A 15,231-nucleotide genomic window follows, 5' to 3' on the forward strand; every position below is an offset into this window, starting at 1 on the left:
TAAAGATTTTATATAATTCATTTCATGCTATAATAGTCCCACTGTCAACCAAATGTGAGATTCTAATATCTGCAGCACAGTAAGTCTCTTAGCCAGATACCAATAAGGCATTATGTCAGAAACATTACTGCCAGTTGCTGAAAGGTATGTGAGAGGACAAATGTGTTTCTATTCTCCATTCCTTCCCTTAATTGGTGTCACTCAAGATCAAAGGTCAGGTAACTTTACAAACTAAATGATAAAATCATAGGTAAGCAATCATTTTGCTAAAAGTTCTACACTTTCAGGCTTTTAAACAATAACCTTAAAAACAATGGATGCACCCCCACCTCACTGTATCCATCTCCTGAAAAATAGTTTCAATGCAGTGTGATTCAGCTACACATAAGCAAACAATAACAATAGTCATAAAAATCAGAATAATGAGAGGAAAAAATAAGTAACATAAGATAGCACTCTCATACAATTCACAATCAGAAAGAGGGTTAATCAGTGTTGAATTCTAGTCCAAATTCAAGTTCCAGGAGCTGCAAGTCAAAAGATTCTGCTCTCTACATACCTGCTGATTACAATTCTGATGGCAATGGCAGAGAAAACAAAGAACAAAGAGGCACATGTGGGAGCATATTGCTTTTTAAATCGCCTTCCAGAAGATAGCACTTTGAACTGACCTTAGAATCAAACTAGGAGTTAATTAAAATGAAATAAGAGTGGAATAATACATTCTGAAAAACATCCCCATCAGACTTCTATATCAGCTACCATTTTTGACATGTTGTGTAGACAAGATCACATGTAATGTTTTCGGTAACTAATATATGACCAAAGTCCATGCAGAGATCCACTTCTCAGAATTCTGCACTGAAGATTTTGTGCTCAGCCAACCAACCAATTGGCAAAAAGTCATTTTCTGTACATTTACCACTTTTGATGAATCAAAATATCTTCTGAAAAATTGCACTTTTAGATTGAGGCATTTAAATACTGCAATATAAAACTGCAATGTTTTATTGGGACAAAAGTTTCTGTCCTTAACATTTTCAAAATATTCCCTGATGCCGACCTCTATGGACCAATGATGTTTCCATAGTTTTAAACAGGCCTGCACATATTTGCCTCTGTCCGTACACTTTGGCTAGCTATTACTTACTGAAGACACTCAAACTGGAAAAAGAATTACACAGACTATACTGAATGGGTGGATATTTGATATGATGAGTTTTGATAGCATTGATTATCTGCTGAGGGTGGCATAAGATTATGTTTCCAACAGCTGCTTTAGGTATTCCCAAGTTTTTAATCATACTCAGCAGCAATAGTATTTCTAATTCTGTTTCTTTTGTTTTCATTAGGAAGAAGCAATCCCCATGTCATATAACATTTCTCTCTTTCCAAGTCCCTTCCACTAGCAAGGTAGATGCTGTGTGATGTGGAAAGGACTATTTTATATCAAACTCAAATTCCCCTTGGGCATACAAAATTAATTGTTCATCTTTTTAAATCAGTGCATTTCAAGAACAATCCTAAATTCTTGGTTACCCCAGAAGCATATACAGTCAGTCAGAAAAGCAATTAATCAACTTTCCTTCATTAAAATAATCAGATTTTAAAACAGAAATAAAAGACCACTCTGCCATTTAAAATGAATTTTAAAGGTCCTTTCTTTTTCTATCAAGAAGCAATTTTATATTACTTTTTCAAATTAATTTCTGCATTTACAAAAAAAAAAAAGTTGCTTTTTCTTCTTAAATGAAATTTCACGTCTAATGAGCAGTTTTTGATGGAGTTTTCTTTAATTTAATAAGAAAAACTGTGGAAACTAACAACACCATGCATACTGTTTAATTGGCATGATTACTTTTAATTGGCATAAAAAAATTAAAGACAAGGATTTTAACTTCTAACAATGGTAAAATAGAGAGATATGGTTTTTAATATTACTTTCATCTAAGGTGAGCAGTGTGGAATGGAAATACATTAGAATGAAATGTCAGTGGTGCGTACAGTTTAATCTGTGAAATTTTGTCCCCTGTGCTGAATATTACTCAGTCTCAATTGCATATTAAACAACCCTATCAAGGCAGGCATTGGCATCTGCTGTGCTGACACAAATTGTGAATTAAATGAAATTGATGTCCTCTGTCGTATATTTATGAAGACGGACCATTCTCTGAAGTATTCTGTTTATGAAGAATTTATGATTGCAAACTGTTCCAGAACAAAAAAGTGGCAATAAATTCTTTTTTGTGACCCTACCCACCAAGGGCATTGATTTCACCTCCTGCTGCTACTTTTGTTACAGCGTAAAAACAATAGCTAAAGCTGGATTCCACCGAGAGCCTTCAAATTATCAATATTTGAGCCATCAAAATAGAAGGGTGTTGCCAAGAATGCTTGTTTTATTCTGTTACGATCTCCCAAACACATTATTTGCACAATGTTTGAGAATAGATGAGTATCTGTTGATTTAATTCAGTATGTATTTCAAAGCCTATTGTTAGGCTGTTAAATTCTCAAAACACTTATTTCCCATTTCACTGATTTGAATGGGACTAATCCTAACTTATTCTCCTTTTAATAATCCATTGATTATTGCAGGAAAAGTAGGTCTAGCTTTTGGAAGCCTTGATAGCAATAACTCCAATTACAATGCAACCATTCACATAATTTTAATGAGGGGTCCTTGGTGCTCTCTGAGATTGCTTGTTTTCTTGCAAACATTTCATTACCTTAACTAGGTAACACCATCAGTGTTAGTAAGGAGTGTATTTGCTGTCACTTTATATTCTGGTGTCTTGCCTGTCTGTGTGGGTGGGGGTGACCTGAGGACCCCTCATTTCAACTCTGAGCTACAAATATTCTCCTTTATTGGTACATAATTTTAAAGTATTTTGAGTCATTGTAATTACAGTCAAAACCAAATCTTGAATGACTTCTGTTACCTAAAGTAGCACAAGTGAAACTGAATCCAAGCAATTATATATGCAAAATTAGTGGTGATGAATGATAGCAGCCTAATAAATACCCAGGTTAATATAATAATAATAATAATAATAATAATAATAATAATAATAATAATAATAATACATTCACACATCTGTATCAGTATCCATTTTTCAGACCCAACAGGAGCAAAGATGAAATTGTTCTTGGATGATATCTCTGCCATGGTAACACTGTTTTAAAATGATGCTTGATGGAGTAGGTTGTCTTGGGTACAAGAAGAATGCTAGCTGAATTTTAGATTCCTGCAGTCCCATTTCCCCTTTTTTTTAAAAAAAATGAAGGGATTGGTGAGAATTTCTACAGAATCTGAGACTTGGCATCAATTGATTGGAATCACCAATGAATCCCAATAAATCGACTTATAACTCTGCAATCTAAAAGCTAAGATATATGCTTATATTAACCCTATCAGCACAAAAAATCAAAGTGATTTTTAGGTCAAGAAAGAAAACTAGTAATGGATTCTGACTGAAAAAAATGTATAAAAATTATAGAAGAATGTCTGCCTTATATCTCTGTGTGCTATTAAATCTGTCACGCCCATCCTATATAGCTTTCCTAACTGTCCTGGCATGGTCCTTTTATTTTTTCCTTTGGTCTTCATATGGCCATATCATGTGGCACTTTATCAGTTCCCCTTATGAAAGGGATCTTCTTTCTGCATTTATTATTTGCACAATGATAAGCTGGTGCTCATGTCCCAGATCATCCTGCTTCATTGAATACACATTCTATGACTACAAACGCTCTTGTATTTGAAAACCTGTCTACTTATTTCATGAGCTCATTGTTAAACACAAATAAAAGTACAAAAATACAAAAGGTATAGCTATTTTAATGCATTAAATTAGCATTTTAAACAAATAATTGAATAAACTGACAGAAGTAAACATAATTGTGGTAGACTGTAACTAGATTTTGTCCTATTTGGAAACCCTACTGAAAGCAACAACTAAATTCAGTTGATTCTATTGATTTCAGTATATCTTCTCTAAGCCTTAACTATCCAGCATCATTGAATATTTAAGTTATTGGCAATAAGTGGCTTTTTTTAAAAAAATGCTATTATTATAAATGATTTTAAAACTTCCCATGTAGTCTATTTACTATTTCATTATAGAATTCTGGTTAAAATTTCTTGTTACAATTTTATGTAACAAGATACATAAATTTTATGTTAGATCATAGTGCATAATCTAGATCCATCTAGTTGTTTTAGACCATAACTTCAGAAAGACTAGATAATGTTTTTGGACCTTGGGAGCTGTATTCCAAAAAGCATGTGGAGAGCACCATTGTTGCATACTTTGATTATAATTAATTTACATTATAATCCCCTGAGCCAAGTAATTGATTTTCTCGTTATATCATTTCATATATCGTATTACACATACATTTAAGAAAATAACTATTCAAATACAAAATGTTGTAGCAGAAGGTATTTTTCTTGGAGTAGGGAGATACCTCCTTCTCTTGAATTTCTTGCCACTTGTCTCCTAGCTCTTCTTTGCTATTATACCACACCATTCAAGGTATATCTAGAACCTCCACGGTCTAAAAGAAAGATAAGTAATTGTAATAATACTGAATAGAAAAGTAGGTTCTCAGTCATAGGTCTACTTGCAGTTTTTTAGATCCAAATCAGTTCTTACTGAAACTCTTCTACAGGAAAAATGTGGCACTGAGATGAATTGAGATTACTAGATTTTGCATCAACTAAACCATCATTGTTTGCGTTTGGCTTTTGTGACCTCTGTCATAAGCCATGGATTAAGCAAATTATGTAAGTCCAGCATTGTGGCAACTTCAAATCATAATTTAATACCTATGTTTCAGCTGTGTATTTGACTATATATCTGTAGTAGGTATTCCAAAACACAACCAGAATATTATACCCATAAGCTTCTATTGATGACCAAACTTCTTAGAGAATTGCTCACCCCAAAAACAATTGTTATGGGCTCAGACAGTATTTTGATAAGTCTATTAGAAATATACTAAAAACACTAAAACCTGTTCTGTATCTATTTACCTGGGATTGAGCCATGCTAAATTTAACAGAATATTCTTTTTTTTAAAAAAACATGCATAAGATAAATCAGGAGTTAGAGCAACTAATTTGGTTACTTTCTAGTCAGTGGTTAGCTGTTAGATATACTGTACGTACTTTAGAACCTTAGATTAATCTATGTTTTCTTTCTCTGCTGCATTAGAAAACTCTACAAGAGAAGATTCAAGACTCATTGGTGGGGCACAGCGGGTTAGGAGCACGTGACTTGCTTTCCCCTGAAAGTGGCAACCTAGTAAGGCAGCTGGAGGTCAGAATCAAAGAACTGAAAGGATGGCTGAGAGATACTGAGCTTTTTATCTTCAATTCCTGTCTGAGGCAAGAAAATGAAGGAACAATGAATGCCGAGAAGCAACTGCAGTACTTCAAGGTAATAAAAAAGCATTGATGCAAATTGGGTTGATTTTTGGAGCAATATAAAATATGAAATGCATATATGTTTAGTACTATATACTGTTACCTGCATATTGAAGTGTGAACATATAATTTCTGCACATTTATATGAAGACATTGCCTTTTCTGTAACAGAACTTAATTTTTAAAATAAATCTTTCTGTACATAAACATTTGCAAGGACCAAAATAATTTCAGTCTTACATCCTGACTCCTTATAACATTCAGTACTGAATTCTGTACACTCCATCCAGCTTAATGAAGACTCATTGTGTGATTTTTAGTAGTAAATTACTCTTGAATAAGTTTAGCATACATAAGAGAAAAATGGAAAAGCATGCAGCTGGTTTTATATTGGTACAGTCCTGTGACCTATTGATAGAAACGAACCAGGACCTTTGCTGTATAGGTTGAGATTTGTTATTAGCTGTTGCCCACTAGCCAATATTCTGGCACAGACTGAGCCTTGTTAATCAACACAAATGTTGATCCAGGATAGCAATTCTGACAGCAGAATATATCATGATAATTGTATTGTTTTATCTACATCCTAACCAATATAAAAGCATAACAGAAGTTGTAATTGAGCACACACGGGAGGATCATACTTGATTTTGGGTGCACTCAGAAATTGATCTTTTAAAAAGGGAAAATGCAACATTGTGCCATTTTGTCCCATTTTGTCTCATCTTGCCTTATAGTAGATGAGTGCTGCTGGGGAGTGCCTAAAGGAGTGAGTTTTGTGACCAGAATTTCCATTGATAGTGGATGCTATCCACCAAGGTGGTTGCTAAATGAGTTATGACCAATTTTACAACTGTTTATGCCATGGTTGTTAAGCAAATCACTGCAGTTGTTAAGTGAATCCTGTGGTTAAGTAAATTTGGCTTGCCACATTGACTTTGCTTGTTGGAAGCCAAACACCATATAATCTGGTTGCCAAACAACTGCATTTTGTTCAGATTGTGGGGATGCTACAATGATGATGCAGTAGTTATAATGTGGTATTGCAGGCTAATTCTGCTAAGTGCCAGGGATTTGATTCTCACTGGCTGAAAGTTGACTCAGCCTTCCATCCTTCCGAGGTCAGTAAAATGAGGATCCAGATTTTGCGGGACAATATGCTGACTCTGTAAACTGCTTGGAGAAGGCTGTAGAGCAATGTGAAGTGGTATGTAAGTCTAAGTGCTATTGCTATTGCTATAAGTCATAAGTCACTTTTTTCAGTACCTTGAGACTTCAAATAGTTGCTCAACTAATGTTTGTAAGTTGAGGACTACCTGTACTCTAAATGTGTCAGAACTTTTCAAAAGACTAAATAGGAGGATGAATGCAGTGTTAAAAATACAAGGATTTCCACTCACAGGCAAATTTTTAGAGTGTATTTAGCTGGAAGCATTTTTAAGTCTTCTGGAACAATTTGCTCAAACTGCAGATATCTAGAGAAGTGCTGGACACACATAAGTAGTAGAATTAGATCTACAGATAAACTCTGTAAACTGCCTCAATACACTCCAGGACAGAAAGCAGGATATAAATCTAAAAAATAACTGCAAAAAATAAATACATGGCTTTTTTTGAGCTCATCCAATGACGGAGAACTCATTATTTCATGGGGTAATTAGTTTCACAATCAAATTGTTCTAACTGCTAGGATGAGTTTCCTAACATTCCCTCAGAATCTGCCTTCTTGTAATTCATATTTTGTGTCCTGTTCTTTGGATCAGTGGAAATTGATCTTTTTCTGCACTATATCCTTTTAAGTATTTGTAGAATGCTATCTACTGTATTTGTAGACTTCTGAAATTTCAGCCTGAAGTTGCCCGTACTTTAAATCTCTCTTTGTAGAATTTCATTTCTAGTTGACACTCCCTACTGAGTCACATTTCCCTTTTTTTGCAGCCATGGCATACTCAAGTTTAGTTTGTCATCAACTAGTATACCAAGACCTTTTTCAAAGATTTTACCAAAATGTTCCTTAACTTTCCATTTACGTCTCTTACATTTCATTAATTATATTTCTTAAATCTGTCTTCTGAAATATTTGCTATCCAGTCCAATTGGGGGTAATCTGTAGAACTTTTAATCCACCTCTTCATTTAATAAAAATGTTGAGGAGTTACAACTGCAAGACCAATCCCAGCACCTACCCCCAATTTAATGAGGAACCATTCATGAACACTATTGAGCAGTTTTCAACCATCCATGTATCTATTGGATTTTCATTGTTATTTAACCTTCACTTAACTAGTTTACTAATCAAAATGCCATAGACTATTTATTTAAATATCTTGCTGATATCAAGAAGCATTATGTATAAAGCATACCCACAATTTACTGATGAAATTATCTAATCAAAAAATTGAAATAAAGTTAACGTAGCACGCCAATGCTGATTTCCTCTAATGACCACATTCTTTTCAAATTCCTTTTGATCAATCACTTTATAACCATGCAAGAAACTTCCCATGGTTGACTATCACATTATTGATTTATGTTTCTTGTATTCTCTTCTTCCCTTTTATCAGGATAGGAACAAGATTTGCTGTTTTCTAATCATCTGGCATATTGCCAGTTATTCACTTTGTAGTATTTTCCTTTCCCTTTTCAGTCCCCTTGAATGGACTATAAGGATAGGTAAAAACACCACCTGAGCCCATTAACTTGATTTTTTTCTTTATACTTAAAATTTACATTTAATATAGTCCCTAAGACAACAAATGAATCACCTTTAAATAAATGTCCAGTTTTAAAAGCATTATTGCATGCTGATTTTTATGAGCTGATTATCTATCCTTACAGTTTAAAAATACAAATAACTGAGAATAAACAACAAAATAATAAAACAATATATTTAAATATAATAATAATTTATAAAATCAGGACAAAAACTTTATATAGCAAGTAATATAAGCCGTTATAATTGTTCTTAAAATGTGATCCCCAGCACTGAAAACAAACAGTTTAACAATTCTGACTAAGCAGAACTACGTGACGTGATTTAGAAATGATACTTTAATTTTAAGGATTGATTGATTGATCAATCATGTGTTGTCAGCTTATTAACAATTACATAGATAGAGATTCTCGGAGATCTGTTCGTTTCTTGCCCCTTTTGATCCTCCCATACTGCAATCAAGTTCATCCTCCTTGCTGATGGTTCTTTTCTTCTTACCTTTCTTTCCTTTCCTAGCTATCCTAGCTAACAGCTTTCCTTGTTATCATTTGTTTGTTTGTTTGTTTGTTTGTCAAACATGTACAAGGTAGCAAGTATAAGTATGAACATAAACATGAACAAAGAAAGTAAATACAGATAAATGGGGACAGTAAGACAGGGACGGTAGGCACACTGGTGCGCTTATGCATGCCCCCTCATCTCAAGAGAACATCCCCTCATCTCAAGAGAACTTTACATAATGTGCCCCAAAATATAATAATTTTAGACTGGTCCTTTGAGTCTCAAGTGGATCTATTTGTTCAGTGATTCAATTTTTTCCCCCATTTTCTTGGGTATCCTTAGGGGTCTTCTTCAATACCACATTTATAAGTATTATTTTTCTCCTGCTTCTTCACTATTCAGTTTTTGCTTCAATAACATGTCACGAGAAAACCATTCCTTGCACAATTCAGATCTTTGTAACTATGGACATGTCATGGCATCCATGAATCTGGATGGGGAGAAACAGGCTCAGACTCAACCCATCCAAGACCGAGTGGCTGTGGTTTCCGACGTCCCGATATAGTCAGCTGGTGCCATCGCTGACTATTGGGGGCGAAGCATTGGCCCCCACGGAGAGGGCTCGCAACTTGGGTGTCCTCCTGGATTCACGGCTGTCTTTAGAAGAGCACTTGACGGCCGTGACCGGGAGGATTTTTTATCAGGTTCGCCTGATCCGCCAGTTGCGTCCCTTTCTGGATCGGGACTCGTTACACACGGTCACTCATGCCCTCGTCACCTCCCGTCTGGACTATTGTAACGCTCTCTACATTGGGCTCCCCTTGAGGAGCACTCGGAGGCTCCAACTGGCGCAGAGTGCGGCCGCGCGGGTGGTGATGGGAGCGACGTGGCGCTCCCATGTAACGCCTCTCCTGCGCGAGCTGCACTGGCTCCCGGTGGTCTTCCGAGTGCGCTTCAAGGTTTTGGTTATCACCTTTAGAGCGCTCCATGGCTTAGGACCTGGTTATCTACGGGACCGCCTGCTACCACCAATAGCCTCCCACCGACCAGTACGCTCCCATAGAGAGGGTCTCCTCCGGGTGCCGTCGGCCAAACAATGTCGACTGGCGGCCCCCAGGGGGAGAGCCTTCTTTGTGGGGGCACCTACTATCTGGAACGAGCTCCCCCCCGAGATACGGAGGATTCCGGATCTGCGTACCTTCCGTCGCACGCTTAAGACGTTCCTATTCCAGCAAGCCGGCCTGACCTAAACTTCTCCTCTTTTAAATGGGAATTTTAAATTTGGTTTTAAATTATTGGGGTTTTAAATATGGTTCAGCCAAATTTATTTAATTTGTTTTATCTCTATTTTAAATTTTGTATTTATATGTTTTATTTTATGGCTGTTCACCGCCCTGAGTCCTTCGGGAGTAGGGCGGTATACAAATTTAATAAAATGAAATGAAATGAAATGAAATGAAATGAAATGAAATGAAATGAAATGAATATCTTTTCCTTCATTATTACCCTGCTAAGTGCTAGTTCTGTAGCATATTTCTTGACTACAGGCTTTCTTTCTTTTATTTTATTTAACCCCACCTTTATTATTTTTTTATAAATAACTCAAAGTAATGAACATACCATTACTCTTTCCTCTTTTTTTGTTTTCCCAGAACAACAACCCTATGAGGGGAAGTAGGCAGAGAGAGAGTGACTGACCCAAGTTGGTCACCCATCTGGTTTTTCATGTCTAAGGCAGGACTAGAACTCACAGTCATCCAATTTCTAAACAGGTGCCTTGACTATTAGACCAAACTGGCTGTTGTTGGTAGTCAATCCTAAAAGATAGCAGCTGTCTACCACTTCAATATATTTAATGTTAATAATATGGCTGATTGCTGTACCTGTTAAGTAGATTGATGTTTTAATAGATTGATAAAATTATATTTTGATTCTAGTGGGACATAGTGATAGCTGCCAACACTTTAGTAATAATATACAGAATTTGTATCTATTAGAATTTTCTTTCAGAATAACTTAATCTTCATATTAAGTTATATGATTAGAATTTTAATAGATTTTTTCCCAGAGTACTATAGTGGACTACTAATAACATAAGAACATGTACTAAATATCAGTACATTAGCATAGCATTAGCATTAGATCCTCCCATGCTGTGTAGCATAAATATCATCAAATAAAGAATATTCTTTAAATAAAAACAGTTTAAAAAGTAAGAACAGTTTAAAAATTTACTTAACTTTGCATAAGATGTAACATGGAGAAATCTTTTTAAAAATCATGTTTGGTTAGTCATTCAGGATATCTCTGTCTATATGATATACTTTCGGAGATAACCTGGCATAAATATAGATGCCAATTATTGGCTAATGGTGCAAGGAATTTAATTGTTTTCAAGTAATTTAAAGTATTTTATAGTGTACTTATATGCTTATATTTCAAAGCCTATAATTTGACAGGAGTGATTATCCTTAAATTATTTAACCTGAATAGCAATGAGTCATGGGTAATTCTTAAATAATCAAGCATATTTGAAGTAATTTTTTTGTTAAAATTTAGCATTTTACATAACATAGCATTTGCATTTTTTCACCTGTGAATGGGCCAAGAAAGAAAAATAAGGCCTTGATTACAAATGTGGATATTTTTAATGCTAAATGTCACATGCCATTTCAAAACTTGTCAGTGAGATCTTGTACTCCTACAAAAGAATCTTGGCAAGGGAGATTTTCATTGGAACAATTTGGTGGATAATAGTATAAAAGGTATGCTTCTTAAATAGAAAAAAAAAATACAGTTCACTTTTAGAAAAAAGAACTCATGATGTCTTTTAAACTGTCATTCCTTGTTCCTAACTTGCAATTAGGCAGCATTTCCAAAATGTCATTCTGAGATTTTCCTTCAACCATCATCCTAATAAAAACTGACGGCAAGCATATTATAACCAAACTTTCTCCCCTGTAATTACAATGAAGAATTTCAAACAGATTAATAAGGGAAATTCTACAACAGATTTCCAGGGACAGCTATGAAAACAACAGCATGCTTTTAAAGAAATACGCTGCAATATTGGCAAGATGGATGACGATCAGGAGACAAATCTATGAGCAAAGCTGTTTGGAGAGAATAGTTTTGTAGTATGTGATATATACTATGTAAATGAGCTTATTAGGACACTCATCTTTTATTATTGGGGCCCAATTTAATAGAGGCATTTAAAAAACAATATTTCTGCCTGACTCCTGGGACAGAAAAAGACATATTGATATAATTGAAATCAAATGATTGTATGTTATACTATTTAATCATGTCATTTTTCAGTTGCTGTTCCTTGTGTTTCATTGCATGGTTATAGAATAGTTAGTTTTAGTATAGATTAGGTCTCCCAATAGTAATCAATCTTGTAGGTGTTAGTTTATGAAATCAGTTAAAATATTCCTATTTGCCAATATTTTCTTTTAAAATATGACGTCATAATTTACGTCAAGGATGTGGTGTATGCTTTATTTTTGTTTTGGGAGATTACTTATAATGGGCTGTTTTTTTTTAAAAAAAGTTCCAATGTATCTTGTTTAGGAAGTATAGGTAGCTAATTTTTAAATTAAAGAGCTCATCATAGGATAAATCAAAATATAGCTAAAAACGAATACTGTGAATAACAATTTCAGCTAACGTGTGCAAAGATACCTGTTTATAACAAATATAAAAATACTGATGAAAGGACTCTCTACACTGTGCATATATTTAATGCAACCTGGCTATCAAGCTGCCCTAATCCATCTCCTTTCGAACAGATTTTAGAAATAGCACAGGGCACAAACAAGTAAAAGGCCATAAATTACTTTAAGGCTATAATTCTAGCCATACTTATGTGCCCATAAATCCTATTGAATCATAAGATTTATTTCTGAGTATACATGCTTAGGACTATGTGCTTTTTTGTGATCATTTTCCTATGATACTTCATCAGACTAAAGCCAGACTTTTTTTTAAATCCAAAGCCATGTTTTCATAACCCCTAATCCAATGTGAGGCCTTAAATACTGCTCTCACTTCAAATTTCCTGCTTTGATAAGAACTGCCCCTTCCACAAGAGAAGGGAAGAAGATATCAGAAATTAATATCCCTACTTACTTCTGATTCTGGACAGGCTGACTTCAGTTCTCATTTCCTTAACGGAATTCAGCCCGAACAGAAAAATGGTTTTTAAGCTTCCTAATAGTTGAAGAAGCTTCTTGGATGAGAAGCAAAATGTCTCATCCAAGAAAAAAACAAGAAAGTCCAGTTGCCTCTTGAAAAAGTTGCATCTTTGGGACAACTATGACCTGGATGACTGAGAATCTCTACAGACTTTTAGCTCCCCAACAGCATAATCACAAATTCTCCTGCAAGAATTCCACTCATTTTCAAGCAAACACAAGCAGAATTTTCATACAGATTTTCTTGTTTAGCAATGAACTCTAACACCCAGATAAGACAAATACGAAGTATGCTTCCAGGGTAAGATATTGAGAATTTTCTCTAAGGGTTATGATAGATATATCATTTATAGAACATTAGGATCTATTTGGAAGTACTCTCAGCACTGGTATTTTATAAGTAGCTCTCCTTCTTCGTTGACTATCTCTGGAGAGACAATAAAAGTTGACTGTGAAGAGTATTGATTAGCTGGAGTCAATAGTTGGATGAACACTTCATCTCTGCTCATATTGTAAGAAGTTTGGTATATCATGGGAATCCTGTTTCAGAGAAACCTTAGCAGCATTTAGTGTATTGCATTAAATATGATCATGAGGAAGAGGAAAGCCTTGCAAATGTGGAACTGGATACATGACCAGAACGACAGTAAGCAGTGTTTGGGTTGCTGGTGTATAAATTAATCATGCAAATTGCAAAGCTGGCAGAGCTTATGTATCTGTTTTAAAACTACATTTGCCCTTCAAGTAAATGTTGTCATAATAATAAACTGCAGGAAAGTAAATATGGAGGGAATCTGTACAAATCATGCACATCTGCATGAAGCTCATAGGTGAGATCATCCATCACCATGTGTTGAGGAATCATCAGTATGCTGAAGAAACCCAATTTTGCATCTCCGTATCTGGTAACCTGAATGATGTTATTGCTACCCTTTCATGGTGCCTGGAGGCTGTGGGAGCTTGGATGGGGGACAACAAGCTAGAGTGAACCCTACCAAAACTGAGTAGCATTGGGTGCTTGGAACATCAAGATCTGGATCTTTACCATTTTAATTCTGGACTGGTTACACTACCCCTTTCAAACCCCATTTGCAACTTAGGGGTTCTTCTGGACTCATGACTCCTTCTAGATGACTAAGTGGTGGGCATGACTAGGAGAGCCTTTGCACAACTTTGGTTTATGCACCAGCTATGGCCTTTTCTGAATTAGGTCTCCCTGCGCTCAGTCATTCAAGCCCTAGTCCAGGGGTCTGCAACCTTAAACACTCAAAGAGCCATTTGGACCCATTTCCCACAGAAAAGAAATCACCAGGAGCCACAAAACCTGGGTGAGCATGGCCAACTTGACATCGCTCCCTCCCCAGTCACATGACCACCAGCCCCCAACCACACTTACCCAGGTTTTGTGGCTCCTGGTGTTTTCTGTGGGAAACAGGTCTCTCTCTCTCTCTCTCTCTCTCTCTCTCTCTCTCTCTCTCTCTCTCTCTCTCTCTCTCTCTCTCTCTCTCTCTCTCTCTTTTTCTCTCTGTCTCTGTTTCTGTCTCTGTCTCTGTGTCTCTGTGTCTCTGTGTCTCTGTGTCTCTCTGTCTCTCTCTCTCATGTGTGTGTGTGTGTGTCTGTGTGTCTGTGTGTGTGTGTGTGTGTTCTCTCTTGAACCATTTCCAAAAACAGGCGAGGGTTGGTGTGGTTTTTTTTTTTTGGCTGATGTTGTTCTTTCTTTTTCTTTGGGGGCTTTTTACCATATTTACATCAAGAGTCATTTCAGATTCCCAGATAAATGAATCTCTTTCGTCCTCCTGCTGGGCCTCCATCAGCTGAACCCACCACTGGCTGAGCCCATCCCTCGCCCTCGCCCTCCCAGTCTCTCCTCGCCTGGCCTGAGAAGATAAGGACAACGGTGGGGGATAGAGACTCACTCCATATTCTGGAGCTGGAGCGAAGCATCCCTGTACTTGCCATATCTTGCAGGTGCTTTTCTGGACCTGCTGTGCACACCTTGGTCACTTAGGGAGATGCATGACTTGTTCTCCGCCCTGAGACACTGGCTCAGCCTGGCTGTGGCTGATGCTGCTGTTGTTGCCACCTCCATAGCCTGCCTGCTGCTCTCACAGCACCTTGCACAGCTCAGTTAAATTTAGTGTGCTTCACAATGGGGGGGGAGATGGTGTCCCCTCCTCCTCCTGGAGCCCATTACTATGCAGAGCATCTGGGCTTGCCCAGTGTCTCAGGATGGAGAGCAAGTTGTGCATCTCCTTGAGCAACCGAGGTACGCACAGCACCAATAAGGGACAGAAGAAACGCCTGTGAGATATAGCAAGTACAGGGGTGCTTCGCTCCCGCTCTGGAATATGGAGCAAGTCTCCATCCCCCACCGCCACCCTTATCTT

The 15,231-nt window shown here is 36.5% G+C and overlaps 1 protein-coding gene across 1 annotated transcript in view; it reads left to right on the forward strand.

Moving 5' to 3' along the window:
* AKAP6 (A-kinase anchoring protein 6) overlaps positions 1-15,231 on the forward strand; it is a 233,008-nt gene that overhangs the window by 174,185 nt on the left and 43,592 nt on the right. Inside the window, exon 10 of the mRNA XM_070935849.1 lies at positions 5,220-5,444. Coding sequence (XP_070791950.1) covers positions 5,220-5,444 — 225 coding nt within the window. The remainder of the gene's footprint in view (positions 1-5,219; positions 5,445-15,231) is intronic.

This window comes from Pituophis catenifer, unplaced genomic scaffold (assembly GCF_029215685.1).
Source record: "Pituophis catenifer annectens isolate HBS135680 unplaced genomic scaffold, rPitCat1.0.hap2 SCAF_1, whole genome shotgun sequence".
Lineage (NCBI taxonomy): Eukaryota > Metazoa > Chordata > Lepidosauria > Squamata > Colubridae > Pituophis > Pituophis catenifer.